This window comes from Nerophis lumbriciformis, linkage group LG20, assembly GCF_033978685.3.
Source record: "Nerophis lumbriciformis linkage group LG20, RoL_Nlum_v2.1, whole genome shotgun sequence".
NCBI classification, from domain to species: domain Eukaryota; kingdom Metazoa; phylum Chordata; class Actinopteri; order Syngnathiformes; family Syngnathidae; genus Nerophis; species Nerophis lumbriciformis.
In genome coordinates, this window is record NC_084567.2 from 26,577,671 (window position 1) to 26,590,000 (window position 12,330).

General features: G+C 41.4%; 1 protein-coding gene across 1 annotated transcript in view; it reads left to right on the forward strand.

The window, feature by feature from the left end:
• The window catches only part of ajm1 (apical junction component 1 homolog), a 30,546-nt gene that overhangs the window by 17,378 nt on the left and 838 nt on the right, over window positions 1–12,330 (forward strand). The window contains exon 2 of the mRNA XM_061980714.2: window positions 9,260–12,330. This exon is cut by the window's right edge and continues 838 nt beyond it. Within this exon, the coding sequence (XP_061836698.2) occupies window positions 9,314–12,330 (3,017 nt within the window). The 5' untranslated portion in view covers window positions 9,260–9,313. The remainder of the gene's footprint in view (window positions 1–9,259) is intronic.

Genomic DNA, 12,330 nt, shown 5'->3' on the forward strand with positions numbered 1-12,330 from the left:
TACTTGGTATCATTACAGTGGATATTAGGTGTAGATCCACCAATGGCGTTTGTTTACATTGTGACGCCGGTGAGCGACGGTGTGTAGTGAAGCATGTTTAGCTATTCCTCGTCCTGCAGGGATGATACTTGTAAGAAACTTACTTTATTTGTCGCCATGGAGACAAGGATTAGTGATTTAGAAGTAGCTACAACACTGCCGACTGGGGCTGGACTTTAGCCGCTAGCTAGCTATCCATCCATCCATTTTCTACCGCTTATTCCCTTTTGGGGTCGCGGGGGGCGCTGGAGCCTATCTCAGCTACAATCGGGCGGAAGGCGGCTAGCCATGTCTTAAAGCACCCCTTCCTGAAGGCGTTTCAGTGTTATAACTTCACCTTTATCGTTAGTTTTTAAGCCAAAATACGTCCGTTCTCCCTTTTCTGTCTACACACTGTCTGTTTGTAAGTACTCCGTGATTCGTATTCATGACGCAGATTTTTTACCATCTCGAAATTTCGATCGAATGGAACACGATAAAGCCGCTTCATTCATTCGTAACTGGTTCTTTGTGAAGATTCTGCTTATAGTTGTCAGAGAGACTACCGTATTTTCCGCACTATAAGGTGCACCTAAAAACCTCCAATTTCCTCAAAAGCTGACAGTGCGCCTTATAATCCGGTGCGCCTTATATATGGACCACAGTGCCATGCATTCACTGGAGGCAGGGCCTCACCTGCCATTATGGAAAGAAAAAAAATGTAAAATGAAAAAAAATAATTAAATTGTTATATTTATCCAGTGATTATACTATAAAGTTATTTTACATTTAACTTCACCAGTTTTAGATTATATTTATTCAAAATCGCTGAATTTTCACATTTGCCGTTCAAATACTGAGAAGAGATGGTGCGGTGATCAGCAGCCAGTTGAGGCACGTCACTCAGTTGTGCCTCAGCATGGATTGCGGACTCGGCTAACTGCTGGCCTGCTGTGCAGTGAGACTGTATTGCTATATGAATTATATTATACATTTCCATAGTTTAGTTAGCTGAGGTATATAATGTACAGTGTATTTTGTCAACAACTGTATGTGTGTAACGTATTTCTTGTGCTGAGCAATCATAAAACTGCTGCGAAGACGCACTGTGTGAGGCTCGCAGTAATCCCGCCTCCTGGTGCCGGTTAATGCACCCCCGCTGTCGAACACACCCCCCGACGGGAGTGCCACACCTACCAAAGCCCACACCCAAACCCCCCACGTGCAAGACCGAACCCACTCAAAAAAGTCACCCAACAAGAAGCCGAAAAGTGCAAAAACAACAATGCTCGCGTTGGAGGAGCCGTGAACGACTGCAGGGACACAACATTAGGTACACCTGCAGACTGCAGCATGGATTTCATATTTCATTCATTCACAACTCTTCCAACACGAACATTATTGTTTTTGCACTTTTTGGCTTCTTATTAAATATATTTTTTAAATAGATTCAATCTTGCACGTGGAAAGTTTAAGTGTGGGCTTTAGTTATAACACTCCCGTCAGGGGGGTGCATTCTACGGCGGGGGTGCATCCAGCACAACCATAATAACGTTTTTTTAATTAAATGTGCTTTTTTGTGTGCTACAGTTTGTCTGTGTAAAGTTAGAGTTAAGTTAAAGTAGCAATGATTGTCACACACACACTAGGTGTGGTGAAATTTGTCCTCTGCATTTGACCCCTTGTTCACCCCCTGGGAGGTGAGGGGAGCAGTGGGCAGCAGCGGCGCTGCGCCCGGGAATCATTTTTGGTGATTTAACCCCCAATTCCAACCCTTGATGCTGAGTGCCAAGCAGGGAAGAATGCTGGTATGAGCTTTTAAACAAAACCCGTTAACTGCTGCCAATCAAATGGTGAATAAGATACTCTTTAGGGTTCATATGTTTGTAAATCTGACTGTGATGAAGTCAGTGCCTCACCAGCCATCAACCTCACCGCACGTCACTGATGGACCAATATTGAGCCACAACAGGTATCACAACCCTAGCGTCTATTCTATGCGCCTTATAGTGTGGTGCGCCTTATATATGAACAAAGTTTTAAAATAGGCCATTCATTGAAGGTGCGCCTTATACTCTGGTGCGCCTTATAGTGCGGAAAATATGGTACATGGATATTGTTGAACATATTGTGGTTATTGATAATATCGGCCTGAATTTCACAAAGCCTGATACTGTTTTTGGCCAGTACCATGTTCACTATTGCAGTCTCTTGTTCTTGAGTGAACAAGGAACCCAGTCCTCCATGATGTCCTCCACCTCCAACCCTATGTAGACAAAAAGCATATCATAAAGTATGCATTGGTTGCAAGTACAGTAAGCTGCAATTTACTGTAAATGTGTGTTTAGATTACCTGTTTTCCCGACGAAATGTCTGAATGACTCTGGCTACAGTATTCCGACTGACATGTGGCTGAACTTTTACTCCAGCAGTCCATGATTAATGACATGGTCAACAAGTGTTGCACGGGTGTTGTGAGATAGATTTGGTCCTCTTATTCTTTGTCCTGGTTCTTTTAGGTCCCTCCTTACCTCTACCTAGGCCTCTTCCTCTATCTCAGGGGTGTCAAACATACGGCCCGAGGGCCGGATCAGGCCCTCGAACAGGTTTTATCCGGCTTGCAGGAAATTTTTGAATGAAAGAAACTGCTGTTCTAAATGTGTCCACTAGATGTCGAAATAGCAAGTCTTTGCATCTTTCTAGATCAGTGGTTCTTAACCTGGGTTCAATCGAACCCTAGGGGTTCAGTGAGTCGGCCTCAGGGGTTCGGCAGAGCCTCTGCCGCGGAGGTCAAGACACACCCAACTCATCGTGAGAATAAAAATTTCTCCCTATCGGCATATTCTGGATACCCCCAAACAATGTTCCCTCTCATTTCCATCTGATTTGCAGGTGTGTAATTTGTTGTGAGTTCATGCACTGTGTTGGTTTTGTTCTTTGAACAAGGTGATGCTCATGCACGGTTCATTTTGTGCAAAAAAACATATAACTTTGCATTGAATTTGAAAAAAAAAAAACATTGTATTTTTCACTAAAGAAGGGTTCGGTGAATGCGCATATGAAACTGGTGGGGTTCGGTACCTCCAACAAGGTTAAGAACCACTATTCTAGATGATGCTACATATGTACAAAATAAACCACATGATGTTAATACATCAGTCGAGGAAAATGAGCAAACTACATAAATAGAATACTGTAATTTGATTTTGATATATTTTTTTATCTTGATGGATTAACATCAATGAGTTGACTGATGAACATAATCACATAATTTATTCAGAATAACGACAAATAAAGATGTAATACTATTAACCGCAACATGTAAGTGTAAAAAAACAAAAACAACAACATTATGATTTGTACAATTTCAGAATGTGCTTGTGCAATCTGAAGTTGTCTGTATTTTTAAGTTATCGTGCCGTGATTTTTACCAGTCCGGCCCACTTGGGAGTAGATTTTTCTCCATGTGGCCCCTGATCTAAAAATGAGTTTGACACCCCTGATCTCTCCTTCTCCTCTTCCGCTACCACTTTCTCCTCCTCTATCCTCTCCTCTTCCTCTTCCTCTGCCTCCTTCTTCTCCTCTGCAAACTCCCCCTCTCATTGTTAGAATAATCATGTGTATATATTATCACACAACTTTAGTATGCTTAAAGTCCGTTGCTATAGTTATTAGCTATTGTGCTCAAGTTAGACTTTTGTATCTGTGCAAGGACAAAAGGACCTCAACGCAGATAAGACGACAGCCTGCAGACGAAGCAAGGCGAAATCACAAGGCCCCCAGCACATTCCGTCATGTATTGTGCGTACTGGACTTGCTTTGCATAATATATGTGACCACTCCTTTTAGAAGCGGCCTTAGTGATGTTGACTGTGGAACTCCTGAATAAATAGAGGGACGCGGGAGCTGAACCTTAGAGCGTACGGCGAGACTGTGACTAAGTGTGCAGCTCCATGCGTTCTCCTCATGAGCTAAATTGGCCTCTGTCTCTGCATGATTCCTTGCTTCTTGTCTGATTAATAGATGTCATCAGTGTTTGTACCTGACACTCATTCGCACTCTTATTCCGATTACAACCATTATTGCAAAACACAGGTGAACTCACCTGTTCCTTTTTATAGCTGTAGCGCCCACTTGAAAGCTGTATTTTCAATTTATCACCTGTGTCTTTTTTTATTTTTATTTTTATTTTTTTAAATTAAATCAACATAGAAAAAACACACGATACACTTTCAACTAGTGCATCAACCCCCCCAAAAAAAACTCCCTCCCCCATTCACACTCATACACACCCACTCACACAAAAGGGGTTGTTTCTTTCTGCTACCAATATTCTGGTTCCCACAACATGGACAACACTTCTGCAAGGGACACAGTCCCTGAAGCACACTTGATTGTATGTGCTGCTGGTCCACTAACATTTTCATTTAATTACTATTTCTTTTTTTCTTTTTTTCCATGTAATTATTTTTATATTGTTTTACTTTCTTTTTTATCCAAGAAAATATTTATTTATCTTATCTATAAAAAAAATAAAAAATAAAAAAAAGACCTTATCTTCACCAGACCAGGTTGTAAATGAAATTAGATTTGTTCAAAGGGTTTTTAAAACCAGGTCCAGTCCAGATAATGTCCAAGTCGGGTTCAGCAACACACACCTTCATTCATGTACACTGAAAAAAAACCAAAAAAAAAAACCTGTGTGTCTTTACACCTGGTGGATGTGATTATCCAATTTGTTCAATTGTGTGGTTGTTGGCGAGCCAGCCCTTTGGATTGACCAGGAAGCAACTTCACAATCCTTATCTTTGTGTAAGGTGTAAAGATGTGTGTATCACAATCCTAGTGTGTGTGTGAAGTGTGAAAATGTGTGTATCACAATCCTTATATTTGTGCAAGATGGGAAGGTGTGTGTAAAGCATTCTGTGTAATATTTCACAAAAACTGGGAAGCAGAGTCTATGCCTAATATTAGGCAAATCTGCACAGTGGGTTTGCTTACTGTGTGTAGACTTTGTTAACTGTGTGAAAATGTTAAATTTAGTAAGTAAGTAAGTAAATTGTATTCATAAAGCATTTTCCACAGATAAAATCACAAAGCGCTGTACAAAACAAGAACAAGAAGTAAAACAGCAATTACATTTAAAACAACAGGGGCAACATCATAGAAAGGATACAAAGTGGATTAAAATTGATAAATAAATGGTGCATTAACTAAAAGCTTTACTAAAAAGAGAAATTTTCAAATGTGTCTTAATAGTTAAAACACAGTCAAGATCACGGAGGGACTGGTGCAAATTGCTCCAGAGTCTGGGAGCTATAGCCTTGAATGCCAGGTCTCCACGAGTTTTTGGGATCTTTAGAAGACTCTGGCCTGAAGACCGGAGGCTGCGCCCTGAAGAGTAGGGGCATAGCAAGTCAGTGATGTACTGAGGGGCTCCACCATGCAATGCACGGAATGTCAGGACTAACATCTTAAACTCAATGCGGAATTTAACTGGAAGCCAATGAAGACTGGATAGAACGGGGGTGATATGGGCTGTTCTGGGTGCACCAGTCAAAAGTCTGGGAGCTGCATTTTGTACAGTCTGAAGTCTCTTTAGCGTTGACTTGTTGAAAAGGGTGAAAAGAGAATTGCAATAGTCAATGCGAGATGAAATGAACGCGTGAATGATCATTTCCAGATCCAATTTTGACAACAAATTTCTCACTTTAGAAATACAAACCCCGTTTCCATATGAGTTGGGAAATTGTGTTAGATGTAAATATAAACGGAATACAATGATTTGCAAATCCTTTTCAACCCATATTCAATTGAATGCACTACAAAGACAAGATATTTGATGTTCAAACTCATAAACTTTTTTTTTTTTTTGCAAATAATAACTAATTTAGAATTTCATGGCTGCAACACGTGCCAAAGTAGTTGGGAAAGGGCATGTTCACCACTGTGTTACATGGCCTTTCCTTTTAACAACACTCAGTAAACGTTTGGGAACTGAGGAGACACGTTTTTTAAGCTTCTCAGGTGGAATTCTTTCCCATTCTTGCTTGATGTACAGCTTAAGTTGTCCAACAGTCCGGGGGTCTCCGTTGTGGTATTTTAGGCTTCATAATGCGCCACACATTTTCAATGGGAGACAGGTCTGGACTACAGGCAGGCCAGTCTAGTACCCGCACTCTTTTACTATGAAGCCACGTTGATGTAACACGTCGCTTGGCATTGTCTTGCTGAAATAAGCAGGGGCGTCCAAGGTAACGTTGCTTGGATGGCAACATATGTTGCTCCAAAACCTGTATGTACCTTTCAGCATTAATGGCGCCTTCACAGATGTGCAAGTTACCCATGTCTTGGGCACTAATACACCCCCATACCATCACAGATGCTGGCTTTTCAACTTTGCGCCTATAACAATCCGGATGGTTCTTTTCCTCTTTGGTCCGGAGGACACGACATCCATAGTTTCCAAAAACAATTTGAACTGTGGACTCCTCAGACCACAAAACACTTTTCCACTTTGTATCAGTCCATCTTAGATGAGCTCAGGCCCAGCGAAGCCGACGGTGTTTCTGGGTGTTGTTGATAAACGGTTTTCGCCTTGCATAGGAGAGTTTTAACTTGCACTTACTGATGTAGCGACCAACTGTAGTTACTGACAGTGGGTTTCTGACGTGTTCCTGAGCCCATGTGGTGATATCCTTTACACACTGATGTCGCTTGTTGATGCAGTACAGCCTGAGGGATCAAAGGTCACGGGCTTAGCTGCTTACGTGCAGTGATTTCTCCAGATTCTCTGAACCCTTTGATGATATTACGGACCGTAGATGGTGAAATCCCTAAATTCCTAGCAATAGCTGGTTGAGAAAGGTTTTTCTTAAACTGTTCAACAATTTGCTCACGCATTTGTTGACAAAGTGGTGACCCTCGCCCCATCCTTGTTTGTGAATGACTGAGCATTTCATGGAATCTACTTTTATACCCAATCATGGCACCCACCTGTTCCCAATTTGCCTGTTCACCTGTGGGATGTTCCAAATAAGTGTTTGATGAGCATTCCTCAACTTTATCAGTATTTATTGCCACCTTTCCCAACATGGACTGATCAAACACAAGCCCAAGGTTTCTGAGGCTGCTTTTAACAGATGCACCCAGAGCACCAAGGGAGTTCTTGATCAGGGGGATCTTTTTATCGGGAGCAATTATCAGAGTCGTTTGAATTCATCTGGGGGAAATTTGAGGACAGCCAGTTTTTAATACAGGATACGCACTCCAAGAACTCAGATAAAAAGTGAAACTCTGACTCATTGAAGGAGCATAACAGTTGAATATCATCTGCTTAGAAATGATAAGAAACATTTCAGTGTGTAAATTTAGTGTGTGAGCGAAAACAAATACTGTAACAGCTCTCAACAGCTCAGCTTCATCTAGCGATTGTGTACACTCTCTCTCTCACGGGGGCGTTGTTTTCCCCTACGGCTGCAAGCGGGGCTTGAACCGACGAGAGCAGCATACTACCAATGAGCTAAAACACAGGCAGGCTCCATCTTTGCCAGCACCTTACTTACAATAGATTGGCTTCAGTTACACTCACACTCGCCCGTTGCAAAGGAGATGTGTTCATGAACAAAATTATTTTTAAAATGGGTGATATTTTTGCATTGTTGCTCTTCTGTTATGTAAAATCTAATTTGTGTTTGTGCGGGGGAGATGCATTGGCGTTGTTAGGCTTATTTTAGGGGGGCTCAAGCCCCCCTAAATAATTTGGAGTTATATTTATTTATTTTTTAATTTTATTTTTTTTACAAATACATGGCGACATATTATAAAGTGGCCCAAATATGAGTTTAAATAATCATATAACCTGTCATTATTCACTCAGTTTCTTCACTTCATAGCGTAAGGTAGAGAGACCCTTTAGTGTGTCGGTATCCAATCCATTCCACTTGTTCATATAGAAAATGCCCACATCACTCAAACTCCAGTCCGCATTTTTTCTGTGACCTTGCTTGCGGTCCTTGGACTTGTTCATATAAAAAATGCCCACATCATTCGTAGAATCTATATCAAGTAACATACATAAAATAATGAAAAAACCCATCATTAAATATATTTGTTTTATTGTATTGTTACATTAATAGCTGGTGTATTATAGGATGGCTTGTTATTTCATAGGATTTTCAGAGGGAGGAAAAACCAAGACATTTAATATAAAATGTCAAATTAATAAATACATAAAAAGAAAAAGAAAAAAAATGGTTAAAGCCATCGTCCCGGGGAGCATTTTACTTCGTCCCGTGCAATAATAATAATAACAATGAATAATTTCTAAGTCTTTGTTAGCCGTTTGTGAAGTTCTGTGCTCGTGCGCTACGTTCGCTCGCATCCTGTGCATCTCCTGGGGGCTAAGCCCCCCCTGTCCTTAAAAGCTAGTGACGCCCCTGGGGAGATGTGTTTTGGCTCTGTCTGTGTGATGTGTTTTTTTCTACTATTGTTGCAATAAAAACAAAATAAAGATACCAGTTTAACATTGAGCATGTGTTAAGAGTAGCAAGATCAAGTTTCAAGCCCAGGTTTGAAAAGTAGTGTAAAAGGGACTCACTGCAAACACTAAATATAAGCAGAATTATCTCATTTTGTTGTTGTTGTAGAATTTCTGTGCATCTGGCAGAGTCCATATAAAACATACAAATGTTATGAAATAAGTTTGAAATAATTAGCAAAGTTAATTGTGTTTCATTAAAAAAAGATAACTGTATTTGACAGTTTAAAATGTTGTTTCTGTCTTCAGCATATACTCTGTGTTCAGGGAAAGTAAATGCAAATATATTTAATATATCATATTTCATCTCTTCTAATAAGCTACAATATAAACAATATTGTAGCAAATTTTTTTAAGGAGATAAGCTGACAACGGACCAATGTTAACATTTTTAGAACATTTTCAATGTTACTGTGTTAGCTTTATACACATGCACAACCCAGTGAATTATTGTCATTTTGCACAACAATCTTCTTTAAATTGTATGAATTGACTTAATAAACTTAACATAGATATTAGTTTATGTTGTTGCACATTCCATCTCAACTAATTTTATTCATCTACTTTGATAATAAGGTGATTAAGATGAATTTTTAAATGTACCGTTTTTCAAGAATCCCCTTGTCATTGATACATTATATTGAATGTATTTATTTACCATGATTGTTATTTACATTGTCACTTTTTTTCTGCATCTTCTAGGCAACATCTTCAACAATTGGGCTTAATGGAGAAAACTAAAGAAGTCCCTTTAAGATGACACTTACAGGACCACCTGATTTACTGGTATCGAGTGTGCATCGAGACATAAAAGTTAGCCCCCTTTCTCCACTCTCCAAATCCTTGCAAGAAGAATGTAATTATTTCCACTGCAGCACACTGGAAGACACCAACAGCAAGGCCAATAAGCGGCATTGCCGTACCTTTGAATATAAATCATTGCCAAAACAGAAGAACTATTCAATGCATTCCCCAAAGAAGAGAACCGATAGGCATGGCGCTAAACCAGATATTGTTTGGAATGCCCTGGGCCACCAACAGAGGTACCGCTTTTCTGCTCCAGACATTTTCAGCCATAGGGTACCATCTCAACCAATGGATGCAGATAATCAGCCTGCTGTCCATATCCAAAAACGAAAGAACAGGTCAAAAAGTGCCCCTTGGGTGGAAACCAGTCTGAATCCTGCATCAATTCAGTCCCCATCCTCAGCGAGAAAGGGCAGGGAGTCTCGATGGACTGCTCACTGGAGACCTGAAACATCACTGAGTAAGGAGTCCCGCTATGCACCAAATAGAAAACATTTACATGACGTGTATCCTGTTCGACTTCCTCCTCAAATGAGTGATAACAGACACTCTCCTCATTATTCTGCTGATAGCTATGAGGAGGCATTGCTGGATAAACCACCAACTAGTCATCATGTTCGGTGTCGGGTAGACATTAAACCAAATAATTCAGCATTGCATCATCCTAGACAGAAACAGCCAATTTCATCAATGGACATACCGTGGCAAAGGTACCACAATGAGGGGGGTAGGAGCCTGACCGTGCCCCGTCATTTCTCCTATTCTAGAACCCCAACTCCCACCGACTCATTGGGCCGAGAGAGTCGGCAAACTACTCAATATTCCTGTAGTCTGCCAAATAAATACAACCATCAAGTGGAAGGTCCTTTCGAAATGATGCTTCCATCGAGTTATCAAAGAGAAAACAGAGCTCATTCCAGTCCAAACATGCCAACTCAATACTTTTATGAAGATGATCCTGGTAGATATGTTACCACTGTTCCCCCTCAGCCAAGTTCTTATTTGTATGATCCTTACACACCAGGACAAACCTCCAAAGTGCAATGTGTCCATGAAAAAAGAGGTCAAACAGCTCATTCTATGGGTACAAGACCGAGTTATACTGAAATGGCGCACTATCCATACACTGTACAGTTAACATATCCAAAGTCCTATACGACAAATGATCCAGGGCCATATATCATACAACCACTACCAGCAAAAACATTTTATGGGGATGATCCACGGTCTTATCAAATTCAGACTGGCCCGCCACGGTTTTATTATCCAAGTGACTTACATGCCATGCCGCCCCAGCACCATGTCCCAGCACGGGCATATTACACAGAAAGCCAAAAAAGTGCCCGAGTCATGCAGGCACAAACAGACGATGGTTATGTTTCATATGCTCCTGGATATTCTTCTAATCCTGTGTCTTATGTGACCCATGTCACTCCAACCAGAGTCAAACAAGAATCACTATTAATGCCCTGGTATTCTAATATTTCCGCAGAACCTCAAAGAATTGACACCGATTCAAAATCCTACTCGAGGTCGTTAGATGATATTCTCAACTCCCATACGGAGAGGGAACAACCTCCTTCTGTACAACGGCGTCAGAGCTATGATGATCTGGCGCCAAGAAAACCTGCACGCACCTCAGATGATAAACCGCAGCCAGTCGTCGTCAATCTCTCCACTTCACCAAGACGTTATGCGGCCTTATCGATGTCTGACAACTCTTTAATTGACCAAAGCCCCCCGCAGACATCAAAGAACTACACTAGCAAACAGTGGGTAGTCACACCTGAGATTACAATCACTGATAATGACTTTCGGACAGGTAATCTTCAGAATACTGAAGGACGGTCTGCCAGCTGGGACATTCTGGACTCTAGAGGCAGTGAAGGCCCAGAACTGGGTCAGCGTGACATGAAAGGCTCAACCAAAGACAAACCATATGACAGTGGCTCTCTTCAGCAAAGCCTTGAACAACTTGATGAGCTGCTGGCTGATCTTGTTACTGACTACAAACCACCTAGTAGAAGGGCAAGCGAGGACATATTAGATCAGCTGAAGAAGTTAATTGATGAGGAAGAGGCGGTGTCTTTGTCCAGAAAATGTTCAGTGGCTGTTGCAGAAGGACCACCTCCCCTTGACAAGCAGCCAACATCCATCAGAGTAAATCCTGATTCTTTTCATGATATGGATGGAGCAAGCGATGCAATGAAGAGTGCGGATGAGTGCTCCCCAGATCAGAGCCCAGATGAAGATGACACAATGATGTGTTCAAATAACAGATGCCGGAGAACTGAAACTCTGTTTAACGCTTGCCTTTACTTTAAATCCTGCCACAGCTGCTACACCTACTACTGTTCTCGCAACTGCCGAAGAGAAGACTGGGACATTCATAAAGAAAGCTGTGTGTATGGTAGAATTGGCAGCTCATGTCGACATATCATCAAACATTGTCGTGAGACTATTGAAGTCCACAAAGCCTTCTCCCGTCTTGCCAAAGTCGGTTACCTTTCTCGAGGTAGAGGAGTTCTCTTCCTTGGTTTTCCGAACACAATGTCTTCCAGTAACTTTTTGCAGTCCGGCCTGGACAGTCTGCCTATGTCGCCAACGTACCTGTCTCTCCGAGAGCTCGAGAGTTTTCAGGATAACCTTGGTGATTACTGCAAAGAGCTGCAAGAAGCTGGAAAAGAATATGACCCAAACGAATGTTTTATCTTGAATGTATCCATTGCTGTGGGTGAGCAGCTGCCTGATGGGCCTTCACCGAGGAACCAAGCTCCAGCAGTCAGAAAATATGCAAAGGTTGCTCTGGCCTCTTTTAGCCCTGACAGAAAGGTCTACAAGAAAGAGTCTGAGATGGAAACCCTGATCTTAACACCTCCACCGGGAACCACGGATATTGACAAAGCTGGAGAAGAGGGCAGGAAAGCCAGGGAGATCTGTTTTATCAACATACAACGAGAACTACG